Genomic DNA, 18,508 nt, shown 5'->3' on the forward strand with positions numbered 1-18,508 from the left:
CTACAATCATGCAGTGCACTGTACAGTAAGAAAGCAGTTTATCAGTTACATCGGCCTGCCCCGGTGGCAATAAATTAACACATCCAAAAGCTTACCTTGACTTTGAAGAGTTCTAGTGTTGGATAGCCTTAGCCATCTAGCTAACATAGCATCCCTCTCTGTTTGAGCCGGGTGTTTGAGCAAACTAGCTAGCTGGATTCGCGAGCTAAGTGAATGTGAATTTAAACAATACATCCAAATATAGTTAGCTAGAAAATAGGGTCAGTGAGCAGTGGACCCTCCACCATCCTGCCCTACCTAACTCTCTTCTCTCTCTCTCTATCTCTCTCTTGCTCTCTCTCTCGCTTCTCCTTCATTTCGGAAGAAATTCATTTGTTCAAAAGTGCACTAAAATGCTAGCTAGCTGTAGCTCATGCTTTCAGTACTAGATTCAATTTCTGATCCTTTGATTGGGTGGACAACATGTCACTTCTTGCTGCAGGAGCTCTGATAGGTTGAAGGACGTCCTCTGGAAGTTGTCATGATTACTGTGTAAGTCTATGGAAGGAGGTGAGAACCAAGAGGTTTTGTATTGAAGTAAATGTACCCTGAGGAGGACCGAAGATAGCTGTCCTCTGGCTACACCATAGTACTACCCTACAGAGTGCTACTGAGGCTACTGTAGACCTTCACTGCAAAACAGTGTGTTCAAATCAATTATTTGGTGCTGTGAATATATTTAACTTAGCTTTATCTTAAAAGGATAACTTTTTTAATGTTTCACTATTTTTATTTTTATCAAATTCACTGAAGAGGATGGTCCTCCCCTTCCTTCTCGGAGGAGCCACCACTGGACTATAACAACAACCTCCACAATGTGGATAGGGGCATGTTCCCTCCTCTGCTTCCATTAGTCAACAATCAACTCCTTTGTTTTTGCCGATGTTAAGGTTGTTGTTCTGGCACCACAATGCCAGTTCACTTATCTCCTCCCTATAGGCTGACTGGTCATTGTTGGTTATCAGACTTACAACCATGGGATCGTCAGCAAATTTGATGATGGAGTTGGCTTCATGCAAAGCCATATAGCTGTGGGTGAATATGGATTACAGCAGAGGGCTGAGGACACACCCTTGGGTAGAAGCTAAAAGGGGGGACAACAGGCATCTTTAGCCAAACAATGTCATGAGGATTTGACTCAGACAGGACAGTAGCACCCAAGTAAAACACTTAATCCCAGGAGAAACGAAAGCAGAAACAGTCCTACATACCAGTAGTCTTATAAAATGTGTTTTACAAAATACTGCCACATTGTGGGCAGCTTGAGTCAATGCATAATGCAGTACTTGCATGCATTGTTGTGACGCTTTCATTTCAGGGTAAGCTACTAACAACTAAACAACAACATTCACATTCCTGCAACAAAAGTACAAAGTCAAGTATAATATAACAACCTAAATGGAATATAAAGTGATTCGAGTACAGATCATCCTAACTAACCATGCATGTCACCATCCAACTAAAATGTGAGAGACAAACCCAGCGTTCCCAGTGGATTCTGGTTCCTGTTCGAATGTGTTCTTTGCATCACATACTGTAGATGCATAATACACAACAGCTCACATGAGAGGGGAGGGATACAAGCCTTCATCTCAAGGGCCAGAGCCTTGGGAGGTAACAAAGCTTCATCAGACAAGATCACCGGCAAGAAATAGAACAGGCCTTCTACATAATTCATCAAATCAATATAGATCTATTCATTATTGTAATATTGAGAGAGACACGGTGGCAAGTATAGTGCGAGACAGCTGTTGGCTAAACACTAAATGGACCAGCTACATCTTTTGTTATCTCTTTATGTGGGTTGTGTTCATTGGGGACAGGCAGGGAAGGGTACAGGTACTTGTTTGTGTGTGTGTGTGTGTGTGTGTGTGTGTGTGTGTGTGTGTGTGTGTGTGTGTGTGTGTGTGTGTGTGTGTGTGTGTGTGTGTGTGTGTGTGTGTGTGTGTGTGTGTGTGTGTGTGTGTGTGTGTGTGTGTGTGTGTGTGTGTGTGTGCATGTACACAGAGTGATGGAAAAGTACTCAATTTTCATACTTGAGTAAAAGTAAAGATACCATAACATAAGTAAAAGTGAGTCCCCCAGTAAAATACTACTTGACTATACATCTAAAAGTACTTGGTTTTAAATATACTTAAGTATCAAAAGTAAATGAAATTGCTCAAATATATTTTAGAATCAAAAGTAAAACTAAAAGTATAAATCATTTCACATTCCTTATATTTAGCAAACCAGACGAAATAATTTTCTTGTTTTTTATTTATTTATGGAAAGCCAGGGGCAAACCCCAACACAAGACATAATTTAGTCCGCCCACAGGCAGACTAGAGATGTTTTGTTCGTGAGTGGCACACTTTTCCTGTCCTGCTAAGCTTTCAAAATGTAACAAGTACTTTTGGGTATCAGGGAAAATGTATGGAGTTAAAAGTACATTATTTTATTTATTATTTATTTAGTAAACTTAAAAGTTGTCAAAAATATAAATAAACTCAGCAAAAAAGAAACCTCTCAAAAGTAACAGTCAGTATCTGGTGTGGCCAACAGCTGCATCTCCTCCTCATGGACTGCACCACATTGTCCAGTTCTTGCTGTGAGATGTTACCCCACTCTTCCACCAAGGCACCTGCAAATCCCCGGACATTTCTGGGGGGAATGGCCCTAGGCCTCACCCTCCGATCCAACAGGTCCCAGACGTGCTCAATGGGATTGAGATCTGGGCTCTTCGCTGGCCATGGCGGAACACTGACATTCCTGTCTTGCAGGAAATCGTGCACATGATGAGCAGTATGGCTGGTGGCATTGTGCATTCCTGGTGTAACTCAGGCAGTTGTTGTTGCCATCCTGTACCTGTCCCGCAGGTGTGATGTTCGGATGTACCGATCCTGTGCAAGTGTTATTACAAGTGGTCTGCCACTGCGAGGACGATCGTCCTGTCTCCCTGTAGTGCTGTCTTAGGCGTCTCACAGTACGGACATTGCAATTTAGTGCCCTGGCCACATCTGCAGTCCTCATGCCTCCTTGCAACATATGTAAGGCACGTTCATGAAGATGAGCAGGGACCCTGGGCATCTTTCTTTTGGTGTTTTTCAGAGTCAGTAGAAAGGCCTCTTTAGTGTCCTAAGTTTTCATAACTGTGATCTTAATTGCATACCGTCTGTAGGCTGTTAGTGTCTTAACGATCGTTCCACAGGTGCATGTTCATTAATTGTTTATGGTTCATTGAACAAGCATGGGAAACCCTTGCAATGAAGATCTGTGAAGTTATTTGGATTTTTACTAATTATCTTTGAAAGACAGGGTCCTGAAAAAGGGACATTTCTTTTTTTTTGCTGAGTTTACATCACATCTGGATAGATAGTACTTATACTGTACAATATACATTGTGTTTTCAGTCATAACTATTCTAGAACATGAGCTTTTAAATCCACCTCTTAGCTACTCTCAGTCCATCCCATCTATCTCCGTAAACCACCATCTTATGATTTCCATGTGCCATGTATTTTTTTATCTGTGCTGTGATGTTTTACATACATTCTGAACCTGTCTAATCGCATGGTATCTACAGATTGCGATTTAAAGATAAAATTATTATTATATTGTTGATTGCTAGACTATGGCTTTCTAAATCTCCCAACAGTGCTATTTATAGGGTTTGTACGTTTGGATTTAAGTGCTGCATTCAACACTGTTGACAATTATGTCCTTCTGGACAGATATCTTTTTTTGCTGAGTTTTGTAAAGTAAAGTACAGAGACACCCCAAAAAACGACTTAAGTCATACTTCAAAGTACTTTACACCACTGTTTGTATTTGTTCACACATGGCACCCTGTTCCCTTTAGAGTGCTCTACTTTTGACCATGACCCATAGGGTTCTGGTTACAAGTAGTGCTCTATAGAGGAAATAGGGTGCTATTTGGAATGCAGTTTGTGTTTGTTCACACAACAGGAAGTGAACAACTATACCAGATACTATACATGGATCATGATCAGTAAACTGGAGAGGTACAAAATTAACTACCATAAGAACGCTAGCTAATTTCAGTTTCAAAACATTTTGAATTTCATTTCCATTGAACATGAGCCTGATCTTTCAGAAAAATATGTTACGTGCTGTTGGGGATTAATCAGAATAGTTGGGTAACATAGATAAGATGTTTTATATTCATTATATGCTTGTGATTTGCTTCTCATTTAGAATATATCTTGTTGTACTATAGTGGTGGCCATTTGCAGTTATCCTTTCTCTGTCCTGGGTTCAGTTACTTGGGCCGCAGAGAGGGGAGAGGTCAAGCTTGTCTTCATATGTAAACATATCTTTTAAACCATGTTAAGGGATGATTGAGGGGGAACCAATTATCTCTTGGCTCCACAATGTCTGTGTGCCAGTCACTGTGTCTCTGTGATCTTGTCCAGGAGGGGTGTATTTGATATATGCCATTGGGTGAGGTAATGGTGCTGGTCCTGAGTGGTACCAAGAGCGAGATAAGAACATAGTTTAGGAGACAAAGCTGAACGATAATTTATAGCCAATGCTGTCTGGCTATGTGTGTCTTTGCTATAAAGGATCTCAGTTGCAATGTGTAAGGACTCTCAGAGAATTCATTTCTAGACACTGAATTGATCTGAGAGTCACAGGGTTGTGATAGAGCTCATAATAATTAAAGATGGACTTTATGATAACTCTGACTTGTGTGGTGGTTTGGTCTCATGATTTGGTAAATACAGGAAATTTCCACTACAGTGGACTACATCAGACTTTCCCAAACTCAGTCCTGGGCCTCCGCCTGTTTGCACGTTTTGGTTTTTGCCATAATATTACACAGCTGATTCAACCCTGCATTACATGATAATCATAATCACTTTGTAAATTAACTATGCCAATGACCAAGCTTCAAAGAGCATAGGGACAGTCTGAAATCTGATTAGCATGGTCAAGAACACCTGAGGAGGTGGGGAATTGCCCGGGTAACCAGACATTAAAGAAAGCCACTTCTCACCACCACAATGTCGTTATAGTTACGATCCTGAACCTAGACAGCCACTGATGATTTAAGATCCGATCCATGGCACACACACACCACAGTCTTACCCTGAACCAGAGAAACAGTTTATTGAAAGAAGCAATTCATCTGTAAAATACATGTACATGTTTCAAATATAACTTTTTTATCTTTAAATGCCAATTTCTATTTCTTACAAATGTACTTAGCTTTACAGAGTAATGCCAAATGTAGCAGACAAAGTTGAAATAATGTATGAATTGCCTTCATATAGTATCACAAAGATTTTGATATTCTAAAAAGTGATATGGCAGGAGGAACATTGTTATTTTATTTATTAGAATGGAAATACTTTGAACGCCCAAGCCTAGCTAGTTGTCCAAGACTTACTTACATATATGTCTGTAAGCTTCAGTTTAGAATATTTTACATCATTATTTAATATGCTTCTCGAAACAAAAGCTTAAATAAATCAAATAAAATGTTCCTACAGCAGCAGCCTATTTCTTTCTACTCTTCAAGTGACACTGTAAACATCAGATTAAGATGATGACACATACTTACTGGCAAATACTGGTTACCTGGCAACAGCATGGAAAGTTCTCAGATAGTTGGAATATTTACAGCCACAGGTTCAACACAACATGTCATGAATGACCAGTAATATCAGATTGGGTATTAAATCAAATGTAACAAGTACCCAGTACCGTAGATGCCCGAATATTAATTGGGCATATGTAGATTGCAAAATCAATAAATAAAAATAACAACAAAAAAATATATATTATTTAAGACTTGATGAGAAAATAAGCTAAGTAAAAAATATGACATACTGTACTGTACTTTATATAACAACAAGAAAATACTGATCCACTGAGATAAGATCTCTCAACCAGGTAGACAGAGAACAGCTGAACTTTACTAACTAGCTAATGACGTAACCCAGTGGGCAAAACTGGTTGAAATTACGTACTGTATTTTCAACCAGTTTTGCCCATTGGGTATACCTATCCACTGTGCACCCACTGGTATTAGCCTGCCTGCCGTCTGTATTGAGCTAGCTAGCTGAATTGATGGTGATGTCTTTGTTGAGTTCCTTGTAAAGCAACAGCCCTATTCACAGCTCAGCTAACTGAACTGAAGCAATTTCATGTTTGAAAAGAGGTGACATGGAGAGTTGAGCATGACGTCACTCTAGCATCTGATGATTTAGGCAGAGTTGAAAAAAACATTAGAATAGAAATAGAAAGACAATAGAAAACAATGGTTGAAGGAAATAAATCAACAGATGAGTGTCTATCATCATCATCCTCAACATCATCACCATCATGAGAAACCAATACCATCTTGAGAAACCAATACCATCATCTTCACCATCATCATTATCATCACTATCATCATCATCATCATGAGAATCCAATACCATCATCTTCACCATCATCATCATCATGATCACCGTCATCATCATCACCATCATCCTCTTCCATCACCATCCTCCCCTACCATAATCATCATCATCATCATTACCATCACCCTCCATTACCATCATCCTCCTCATCACCATCATCATCCTCCATCATCCTCCTCCATCACCATCCTCCTCATTCACTATCACCATCCTCCTCATTCACTATCACCATCCTCCTCATTCACTATCACCATCCTCCTCCATCACCATCACCCTCCATCACCATCCTCTTCAATCACCATCGTCCTCCATCACTATCACCATCCTCCTCCTCCACCATCATCCTCTATCACTATCATCCTCCATCACTATCACCATCCTCCTCCATCACCATCCTTTTTCATCACCATCATCCTCCATCACTATCACCATCCTCCTCCTCCTCCTCCTCCACCATCATCCTCTATCACCATCGTCCTCCATCACTATCACCATCCTCCTCCTCCACCATCATCCTCTATCACCATCGTCCTCCATCACTATCACCATCCTCCTCCTCCTCCTCCTCCACCATCATCCTCTATCACTATCATCCTCCATCACTATCACAATCATCCTCCATCACCATCCTCCTCCATCACCATCATCCTCCATCACCATCCTCCTCCATCACCATCCTCTTCTATCACCATCGTCCTCCATCACTATCACAATCCTCCTCCATCCCCATCCTCCTCATCACCATCATTCTCCATCACCATCATTCTCCATCACCATCATCATCATCCTCCATCACCATCGTCCTCCATCACTATCACAATCCTCCTCCATCACCACCCTCCTCCATCACTATCACAATCCTCCTCCATCACTATCCTCTTCCATCACCATCGTCTTCCATCACCATCATCCTCCATCACTATCACAATACTCCTCCATCACTATCACAATACTCCTCCATCACCATCATCCTCCATCACCATCCTCCTCCATCACCATCATCCCCCATTACCATACTCCATCACTATCACCATCATCCTCCATCACCATCCTCTTTCATCACCATCCTCCTCCATCACCATCATCCTCCATCACTATCACCATCTTCCTCCAACACTATCACCATCATCCTCCATCACCAACATCCTCCATCACCATCATCCTGTATCACTCTCCATCACCATCACCCTCCATCACCATCACCCTCCATCACCATCATCCTCCATCACCATCATCCTCCATCACCATCCTCCTCATCATCATGTTTATCCTCATCATCATCAGTTACATCACGAAACACTGTCATAAACATTAACAACAACAACAACTTTAAACAAAAAAGCAGTTTATGAGATTAAGATTAAGAAAATGTAAGTTAAGGAAAGACATGCCGTTAAGCAAAATTATGCCCAACTTCTATCACCTGTACACAAAGTGTGTGAACTGGTCAAATAAAGCTTCCAAAGAAACCTTCCAAAGAAACCCTCTCTTCAAGATACATACTGTCTATTCCATCCATTATTCCACCAGGGTCTCACTTGAAAACTGTGGAGCTACCCCCCGACACATCTGTAGGTGCAGTTCAGGTGCAGTGTAGGCAGGCACAAACAGAGAGGTCAGCCCCTGTAGAGAGGTCATCCTGGTGAAGTGTTGTGCCCCTGCCCCTGTGCAACTGTCTATTGTTGCTTCCCAAATGGTACCCTATTCCCTATATAGTGCACTACTTTTGACCAGAGCACAAGGCTCTGGTAAAACATAGTACACTATATAAGGAATAAGGTGCCATTTGGGATTGAGCCCATATACAAGTCCCAAATCCTCCAGTTCTCCTCAGGATAGATGGGTGGGTGGGGCTTCGGCCAACCCAGGTAGCTCACCCAGTAGTCAGCTCTGAGTTAGGGGGCGGGTTAGGGGGCGGTTCCAGAGTCTCAGCGATCTCCCCCAGTTCATCCAGCAGCTCTGTGAATGCTGGTCTCCTGAAGGACTCCATCTGAACACACAGAGAAAACATAAGAATCAGTACTTGGCCTTGTTTGGGGTTTAAATGTAACTGTTCACAAAGCGACTCAGAGTAGGAGTGCGTATTGTCATGGAAATGTCAGCACTGAGAGAGACTTTGACATTTCTTCAAACAATCATCTTTATTCAATATCGATAAATTATTGCAATAATGAGACTAGTCAGCCCAACACTCTTGACTGTTGGGCCGAGCAGCCTAACCTTTACAAAAAATGCTGTTTCTTATATAGCTGATACCAAGAATGCTTAGTCATGGTTGGTTCCAGCCCTCGCATATAGATTGGGTTCATCTCCTGTGGTCATCTGTCTCTGGTGTTATTTTCCAGATGCAAGGATGATGAGGGTTTTGTTCTGTTCCTCCAGGCTCTCTCTATCTCTGTTACACCCACCACATCTTATCTATGGAATGCCAGCTGTAGGCTTTAGGCTCCTCTCAGTTCACACAGATATGTAATTGTCTTACTGTTTAGTTAAGTATATCATCAAATATCTAACAAATCAGGTAAATATGAAATTTTTCTATCACAGTATATTGGATCAGTTCTGTTTTTAATATAAAACTAAATATGATTTGGACAGGGAGGACCTGATCCTAGATCAACATTTCCACCCTAAGACGCTTTGGGTATGATTCCGGTTTAGGAAATGCCTTTCCTACACAAGCCTTTCCTACGCACTTCTCAGTAGTTGTTATGGTCAGTCGTCGTGAACCGTTTAACCTGTTTGGGATAGAGGGCAGCATTTTCACTTTTGGATGAATAGCATATATAATATATGCATATTATTATTAGTATTGGATAGCAAACACTATGAAGTTTCTAAAACTGTTTCAATGATGTCTGTGAGTATAACAGAACTCATATGGCTGGCGAAAACCTGAGAAAAATCCAACCAGGAAGTGGGAAATCTGAGGTTTGTAGTTTTTCAAAGCTTGGCTTACCGAATACACAGGCTTCCACTAGATGTCAACCATCTTTAGAAACTTGTTTCAGGCATCTGCTATAAAGGAGGGGGGAAGGGAGCTGAATGAGTCAGTGGCCTGGCAGAGTGTCTCAGGCTCGTGACACGCGGTCCCGACAGAGTTAGCTCTCGTTCCAGTGCTTTTCCATAGACAATTCTTCGAACTGGGATTTGGAACATTATTGAAGTTTTGTCTCAACAAAATTTCTCTGGATGTTTTGGAATCAAAACATTACTGCACATAATTCTGTGCGTATCTCTTATCAATGTAAACTGAGATCTCCAAAATCACTGGATTTTTAATATAAATATGCAATGTAAACTGAGATTTTTTAATATAAATTATCGAACAAAACATACATGTATTGTGTAACATGATGTCCTATGAGTGTCATCTGATGAAGATCATCAAAGGTTAGTGATTAATTTTATCTATATTTCTGCTTTCTGTGACTCCTATCTTTGTCTGGAAAAATGGCTGTGTGTTTTTGTGACTTGGCTCTGACCTAACATAATCATGTTGTGCTTTCGCTGTAAAGCCTTTTTGAAATCGGACACGATGGGTAAATTAACAAGAAGTTTATCTTTCATTTGCTGTATTGGACTTGTTAATGTGTGAAAGTTACATATTTCAACAAAAAAAATAGAATTTCGCATGCTGCCTTTTCGGAGGAATGTTGTCGAGGGCTTCCGCTAGCGGAACGCCTGCACCAGAAAGGTTAACCTTCTACGTGTGGTCTAAGTTCCATAATGATTCAAATAGGCTACATGTCCCAAATTACTGCACAATTTGAACCGGCTCTGGCAGCGGGAACCGGCTCTGGCAGCTGTCTGTATACAGTATGTATTGTACTGTTGAAAGAACACTGCCGTGTGGGGTTCAAACTGGAGTAATGCACACCTCAGAGAGTGTGTTGCCAACTCGTAACCTACTGAGAGGATCACCAACTTCAGTTAGGAAGTTGGTGATCCATGTGATAAGCATAGCATCAAGTACCAAGTCTCCTCTCAGTCTGTCCGTGAGGACCAATGGATTGTGTTAAATGCAAAGGAGAAATCTGCAAACATAATACGCACATGGGTTTTACTGCCCTACAAATGCATGTACACTATATGTAAGAGAGGATGGCGTCATCTGTCCCTCTCTCTGACCGGTATGCAAATTGGAGGCGGTCAAGAAGGTGTCTGGTGGTGTTGATTATGCCTTGATGACCTTTTCAAGAGATTTCATCAAGAGCTAAGAGCTACAGGTCTGTAATCATTTGATACAGATGGATGAGAGGTTTTTGGGACAGGTACAACAATAGATTTTCTCGGTTGCCATGACATCCTCCTGCAGACAGGCCGGGGGAGCCACCTGTTTCAAAGCGGGTGAAGAACTTGTTTAGTTCATTGGCTGTAGAGAGGCACACCCTCTCGTCTAGGCAGGAATCGATACATTGCCTACATTTGAAAGGGGTGTTTGCCATATTCTTAATGCACAACCAGGCAGACCAAGAGCCTCCCTGTGATATTATCTGTTGCACCTTATCCTTGTACTGGAGAGTCTCCCTGTGATATTATCTGTTGCACCTTATCCTTATACTGGAGAGTCTCCCTGTGATATTATCTGTTGCACCTTATCCTTGTAGTGGAGAGTCTCCCTGTGATATTATCCGTTGCACCTTATCCTTGTACTGGAGAGTCTCCCTGTGATATTATCTGTTGCACCTTATCCTTGTACTGGAGAGTCTCCCTGTGACCATATCTCTTTCACCTTATCCTTGTACTGGAGAGTCTTCCTGTGACCGTATCTTTTTAACCTTGTCCTTGTAGTGGAGAGTCTCCCTGTGATATTATCTGTTGCACCTTATCCTTGTACTGGAGAGTCTTCCTGTGACCTATCTCTTTCACCTTATCCTTGTACTGGAGAGTCTCCCTGTGATATTATCTGTTGCACCTTATCCTTGTACTGGAGAGTCTTCCTGTGGCCGTATCTCTTTCATCTTATCCTTGTACTGGAGAGTCTCCCTGTGATATTATCTGTTGCACCTTATCCTTGTAGTGGAGAGTCTCCCTGTGATATTATCTGTTGCACCATATCCTTGTACTGGAGAGTCTCCCTGTGATATTATCTGTTGCACCTTATCCTTGTAGTGGAGAGTCTCCCTGTGATATTATCTGTTGCACCTTATCCTTGTACTGGAGAGTCTCCCTGTGATATTATCTGTTGCACCTTATCCTTGTAGTGGAGAGTCTCCCTGTGATATTATCTGTTGCACCATATCCTTGTACTGGAGAGTCTCCCTGTGATATTATCTGTTGCACCTTATCCTTGTACTGGAGAGTCTCCCTGTGATATTATCTGTTGCACCTTATCCTTGTACTGGAGAGTCTCCCTGTGATATTATCTGTTGCACCTTATCCTTGTACTGGAGAGTCTCCCTGTGATATTATCTGTTGCACCTTATCCTTGTAGTGGAGAGTCTCCCTGTGATATTATCTGTTGCACCATATCCTTGTAGTGGAGAGTCTCCCTGTGATATTATCTGTTGCACCTTATCCTTGTACTGGAGAGTCTTCCTGTGACCGTATCTCTTTCACCTTATCATTGTACTGGAGAGTCTCCCTGTGATATTATCTGTTGCACCTTATCCTTGTACTGGCATCTCGCCAGTTTATCCCTTTGTTCACCTCTCTGTACATATTTTCTTTTGAGTAGATCCCCGGAGGAAAACACTTGTTTCTTTTTGTTAAGCACCACTTTCAATTATTTGGTCACCCATAGTTTGTTGTTAGGAAATATCTTACATGTTTTTTGGGGATCACCAAATCAACACCGAATTCAAAATAGCCAGATATCAGTCAACTCGTTCAGGTCAGCTGATGATTCTTCAAATCCACTCCAGGTGGTACAATCAAAGCATCCCTGCAATTGATCAATACTGTCATTGTCCCACACCTGTATCTGTTTTTCCACCACCTTCTCCCTTTTGAGTTACTGTCTATAAGTTGGTCGTAGATAAACAGTGTTATGATCTGATCCACCCAGTGGAGGTCTGGCCAAGGATGAATACGCTTTGGAGACTGAGTCATAACATAAGTCAATGATCTTATTTTTCCTTGTTAGACAAGTCACATACTGGGTGTAAGTATTCAAAGTGAGCTTGAGAGTGCAGCTAAACCCCCATGAAGAATTTGGGCGCATCAGGGGAAATCGCATCAAGCTCTTCAGTGGGTTGAAAATGATGTCTGCATTGACACTGTTTGCTCTCGCATGGATATAAACAACAGTCAGAAAAAGCATGGTGAATTCACGGAGGAGGTAGAAGGGGCGTAGTGACACTGACAGTATTTCTATATCAGGAGTGCAGATTTTATTCCTGACAATCATTGTTTTACACCATCTATCATAACACAGACTCCCCCTCCGGGCTCCTTGCCAGTAGCTTCATTGTCTCTGTCCATCTGAGTAATAGTGCATCCGTCAGTGGTGACTTCAAAGTCGGGCACCGCCTCCGACAGCCAAGTTTCAGAAAAGGCCATAACACAGGCCTCCGTGTAGTAATATACATACTGTGATTGTGCCCGCAATTCGTCCATTTTCCCCTTAAAACTTCTTAAGGTATAGGTGGCAGTATTTTCACTTTTGGATAAATAGCGTGCCCAATTTCAACTTCCTGCTACTCATGCCAGGAATATAAGATATGCATATTATTAGTAGATTTGGATAGAAAACACTGTGAAGTTTCTAAAACTATTCGAATCATGTCTGTGAGTATAACAGAACTTATGTAGCAGGCAAAACCCAGAGGACTAACCGTTCAGATTTCTTTTTTTTATGTCTCTGTCTGTTCAGTGGATTCTCATTTGGAAACAATATTTCTTAGGAACTTGTTTTCAGTTCCTACCGCTCCCACTGGATGTCACCAGTCTTTGGAATTTGGTTGAGGTTATTCCTTTGTGCAATGAAGAAGTAAGGCCATCTAGGAACTGCGTAACAATGTTGAGAGTTGCGCAAGACTTGAAAAGTAGCTTGGTTTGTTGTCTTCCTGAATTGAACACAGATAGACCCATCTTCAATTTGATCGGTTATTAACGTTTAAAAATACCTAAAGTTGTATTACAACAGTAGTTTGAAATGTTTGGCAAAGTTTATAGGGAACTTTTGAAATATTTTGTAGTGACGTTGCGCAATTTGGAAGCTGTTTTTTTCTGGATCAAACGCGCCAAATAAATGGACATTTTGGATATGGACGGAATTAATCGAACAAAAGGACCAATTGTGATGTTTATGGGACACATTGGAGTGCCAACAAAAGAAGCTTGTCAAAGGTAAGGCATGTTTTATATTTTATTTCTGTGTTCTGTGTAGCGCCTGCAGGGTTGAAATATGCTACCCTCTTTGTTTACTGTTGTGCTATCATCAGATAATAGCTTCTTATGCTTTCGCCGAAAAGCCTTTTTAAAATCTGACATCTTGGCTGGATTCACCACGAGTGTAGCTTTAATTTAGTATCTTACATGTGTGATTTAATGAAAGTTTGATTTTATTTGAATTTATTTTATTTGAATTTGCCGCCCTGCATTTTTCCCTGGTTTCCTCACACGCAACGGTGTTGGATTTATGAGGGAATTAAATCAAGGTCAGAATCCAGCTTATCTATAGACACACCTCTACCACACCCTCATTTCTTAGATCTCCAGCTAGAATGAATAGCGGGTTAACCATGAACATGCATGCTATTTTTATGCTTATGTTCAAGGTCAGAGTACACATATAGAGAAAAGTGCACACTTCACTCAGGTCGGAACTGGGGCCTTTGTGAATAATGGCCCTGGACAACTACTTCTGATGGAGTAAGTCTGGCATCAGACCAGAGACCAATATATTTTGACGTTCCATTTCATGTTGTGTTAAAGTAGCAATCTGCAGTTGCTTCATCCATTCTTGGACTTCTGAATTAATTAAATGTACCTATTGATTCTTGAAGAATATAACTTATAAATGCCTCATGAGCTTAGTTCAACTGTCGTACCCCATCAGAACCAAAATATAAGCTTGTTTCACGCTAATGTTTGTAAACAAAGTAAATGTAAACAAACACCACAAAACATTGTTAAAACTATAATTTGAATATCATGTATGGTCATTCCTTGCATCCATAGCTCTGTCTATGAATTTGAGACTGGTTACATTCCTCCAGCCCTATCCCTCAGCTTTTTATCAAAACAGGGATGGGGCGGCTATTGTTTAAACTACTGATTGCCACTTTAAGTTTACACACAGCTAGGGCTCTCTATTGGTCACCAGGCTGTAAGAAAAAAGTAAACTCACACACCTTAAAACCTGTTATGGCAAGGCGATCCCCGAGGGGAACTCCACCCCCCCCCCACCCCCCCCATTCAGCTGAAAAGGTGGCGCAGGGAATTCAAAAAATATTCTTTAGAAATATTTAACTTTCACACATTAACAAGTCCATTACCTCAAATGAAAGATAAACATCTTGTTCATCTACGCATCATGTCCGATTTTTAAAGTATATTTTAAAAATATATTTATGTTAGACCACCACCAAATCAAAGGAAAATCGCAGCCATTTTTTTCAGCCAAAGATAGAGTCCCAAAAGCAGGATTAGAGATAAAATGAATCACTAACCTTTTGAAAATCTTCATCAGATCACATTCATATGACATGTTACACAATACACTTATGTTTTGTTCGATAATATGCATATTTATATCCACAAATCTCGGTTTACATTGACGCCATGTTCAGAAATGCCTCCAAAATATCCGGAGGAATTATAGAAAGCTACGCCAAATAACAGAAATACTCATAATAAACTTTGACTAAAGATACATGTTCTACATATAATTAAAGATACACTGGTTCTTAATGCAACCGCTGTGTCAGATTTAAAAAAAACATTATGGTAAAAGCCTACCATGCAATAATCTGAGACAGCGCTCAGACGTAAAAGTATTTCTCCGCCATGTTGGAGTCAACAGAAATACTAAATTACATCATTAATATTCCCTTACCTTTGATGATCTTTCATCAGAATGCAGTGCAAGGAGTCCTAGTTCCACAATAAATTGTTGTTTTGTTCCATAATGTCCAATACTAGTGTCCAATTAGCTGCATTTGCTACCACTTTCAGCTCATGTGCCCAAATGCTGACGCTGGTCCAGGACAACTCGCACGAAAACTTAAAAAATATATATTCCAGGTCGAATAAACTGGTCAAACTAAGTAGAGAATCAATCTTCAGGATGTTATTTTCATATATATATATATCCAATAACGTTCCAACCGGATCATACGTTTTCAGCTGCAGCCAAATGGAACGACGGTGGCACCCACAGAAAATGCCTCACAGGGAAATTGCATTCTGTCGGGACAGTGACTATTTCCCCTCCCATTCGGTCAAAGTTCACACCAGAAGCTCCATTCCACGTTCTACTGAATGAGGACATCTACTGGAAGGCGTAGGAAGTGCTACCAGATCCATATCTTATTTGGAAGTGGATAGGCGATGACTTGAATTAGACATGTATTCAAAATTTCACTTCCTGTTTGGAAGATTGCCTGCCCTATGAGTTCTGTTATACTCACAGACATAATTCAAACAGTTTTAGAAACTTCAGAGTGTTTTCTATTCAATAGTAATAATAATATGCATATATTAGCAATCTAGGACAGAGTAGGATGCAGTTTACTATGGGCACGCAATTCATCCAAAGTGAAAATACTGCCCCCTATCCTCAACAAGTTCGTGCTACCAAGTGTATAGAGCAAAAATATACCTTCATCCGGCTGTGGGCAACCACGAACTGTACTGTAATGTATACTGGACTGTAGCTACTCACGAGACTGTAAATTATACTGTATGAACTGTACTGTAAAGTATACTGCATGAACTATACTGTAAGGTATAATGTATGAACTGTACTGCAAAGTAAATTTTACTATATCTACTCATCAGACTGTAAATAATACTGCATGAACTGTACTGTAAAGTATGCTGTATGAACTGTACTGTAAAGGATACTGTATGAATTGTACTGTAAAGTATACTGTAATATATCTACTCACCAAACTGTAAAGTATACTGTATATACTGTAAAGTATAGTGCATGGGACTATACTGTAAATTATACTATATGCATTGTACTGTAAAGTATACTATATGAATTGTACTGTAACATATACTGTATGAACTGTACTGTAAAGTATACTGTACTGTATGCACTCAACAGAATGTAAGGTATACTGTATGAACTATGCTGTAACGTTTTCTGTATGAACTGTACTTTAAAGTATACTGTATGTACTCACCAGACAGCAGCTGGCTGCCAGCTCCAACACCCGCTGAGGACACCCGCCCACCAGCTCCCTAAATGCACTCACATCCAGGCCATAGTCCTGTCAAACACACACACACACACACGGTTAATAGGGCTGAGCTTTCACACATGGTCCATATGCCAGAGATTTCACACATGGTCCATATGCCAGAGATTTCACACATGGTCCATATGCCAGAGATTTCACACATGGTCCATGGCAGAGATTTCACACAAGTTGCATGGCAGAGCATTCACACATGGTAGAAAACCTGGATCTGTGTAGTCGTATATAACGTAAATACAGAGTAGAGCTTTACCTGGGTTCTTGGTAGAATCTCTGGGTCAGCAGGGATCCTTGCCAGTATTTCACAGAGCATAATTCCAAAGGAAAATACATCCACCTGGTGACAACACAGAATCACATGTCTGTCATACAGAGAGCTAACCAACGATGAGCTGTGTTCCAACTACTAGGATACTAAGATATGACAAAGCTCTCTAACTTTCTACCCAAAGTATTTTTGACCACATCTTCTCAAACTCAGAGGCGTTGTGGGCCTCCTGATCTATGGTCAGTTTTGACTCAGGCAAGGCTATTTACTCAAATGAAGGGTCTTGGTGACGTATCCTTACCTTGCGATCGTAGGGTTCCCCACGCAGCATCTCCGGGGCCATCCAGAAGGCAGATCCCACCAGGGAGAGCTTCCTCTCTGGGTCTTTAACCGGCAGCTCCACCACCTCTCTGGCCAGGCCAAAGTCTGTGACTAGGGCCTCCCTGCCCCGTGCCGTCACACGGATCAGACAGTTCTGAAGAGTCAGACATATACAAATCATGTAAGTATATACAGTAACAGTCAAAAGATTTAACACACCTACTCATTCCAGGGTTTTTCTTTATTTTGAAAATGTTCTACATTGTAGAATAATAACACATATGGAATCATGTAGGAACCAAAAAAAGTGGTAGGGGTGGTAGGTACAAGGTAGGGGTGGTATACAGAAGATAGCTCTATTTGGTAAAAGACCAAGTCCATATTATGGCAAGAACAGCTCAAATAAGCAAAGAAAAACAAAAGTCCATCATTACGTTAAGACATGAAGGTCAGTCAATCCGGAAAATTTCAAGAACTTTGAAAGTTTCTTCAAATGCAGATGCAAAAACCATCAAGCACTATGATGAAACTGGCTCTCATGAGGACCGCCACAGGAAAGGAAGACCCAGAGATACCTCTGCTGCAGAGGATAAGTTCATTAGAGTTACCAGCCTGAGAAATCGGTAATTAACTGCACCTCAGATGGCAGCCCAAATAAATGCTTCACAGAGTTTCAGTAACAGACACATCTCAACATCAACTGTTCAGAGGAGACTGCGTGAATCAGGCCTTCATGGTCGAATTGCTGCAAAGAATCTACTACTAAAGGACACCAATAATAAGAAGAGATTTGCGTTGGCCAAGAAACACGAGCAATGGACATTAGACAGGTGGAAATCTGCAATTTGGTCTGATGAGTCCAAATTTGAAATTTTTGGTTCCAACAACAGTGTCTTTGTTAAACGGAGAGTAGGTGAACAGACGATCTCTGCATGTGTGGTTCCCACCGTGAAGCATGGAGGAGAAAGTGTGATGATGTGGGGGTGCTGTGCTGATGACACTGTCTGTGATTTATTTAGAATTCAAGGCACACTTAACCAGCATGGCTACCACAGCATTCTGCAGCGACACGCCATCCATCTGGTTTGCGCTTA

General features: G+C 41.0%; 1 protein-coding gene across 2 annotated transcripts in view; it reads right to left on the reverse strand.

Moving 5' to 3' along the window:
- Positions 1-7,703: 7,703 nt before the first annotated feature.
- LOC112265329 (dual specificity testis-specific protein kinase 1) overlaps positions 7,704-18,508 on the reverse strand; it is a 46,197-nt gene continuing 35,392 nt past the window's right edge. For both annotated transcript variants that reach the window (XM_042331419.1, XM_042331420.1), the window contains 4 exons: positions 17,395-17,568; positions 17,079-17,162; positions 16,751-16,837; positions 7,704-8,439 (listed from right to left, as the gene is read on the reverse strand). In XM_042331419.1, coding sequence (XP_042187353.1) covers positions 8,323-8,439; positions 16,751-16,837; positions 17,079-17,162; positions 17,395-17,568 — 462 coding nt within the window. In that variant the 3' untranslated portion in view covers positions 7,704-8,322. The remainder of the gene's footprint in view (positions 8,440-16,750; positions 16,838-17,078; positions 17,163-17,394; positions 17,569-18,508) is intronic.

This window comes from Oncorhynchus tshawytscha, linkage group LG12 (genome assembly GCF_018296145.1).
Source record: "Oncorhynchus tshawytscha isolate Ot180627B linkage group LG12, Otsh_v2.0, whole genome shotgun sequence".
NCBI lineage: Eukaryota > Metazoa > Chordata > Actinopteri > Salmoniformes > Salmonidae > Oncorhynchus > Oncorhynchus tshawytscha.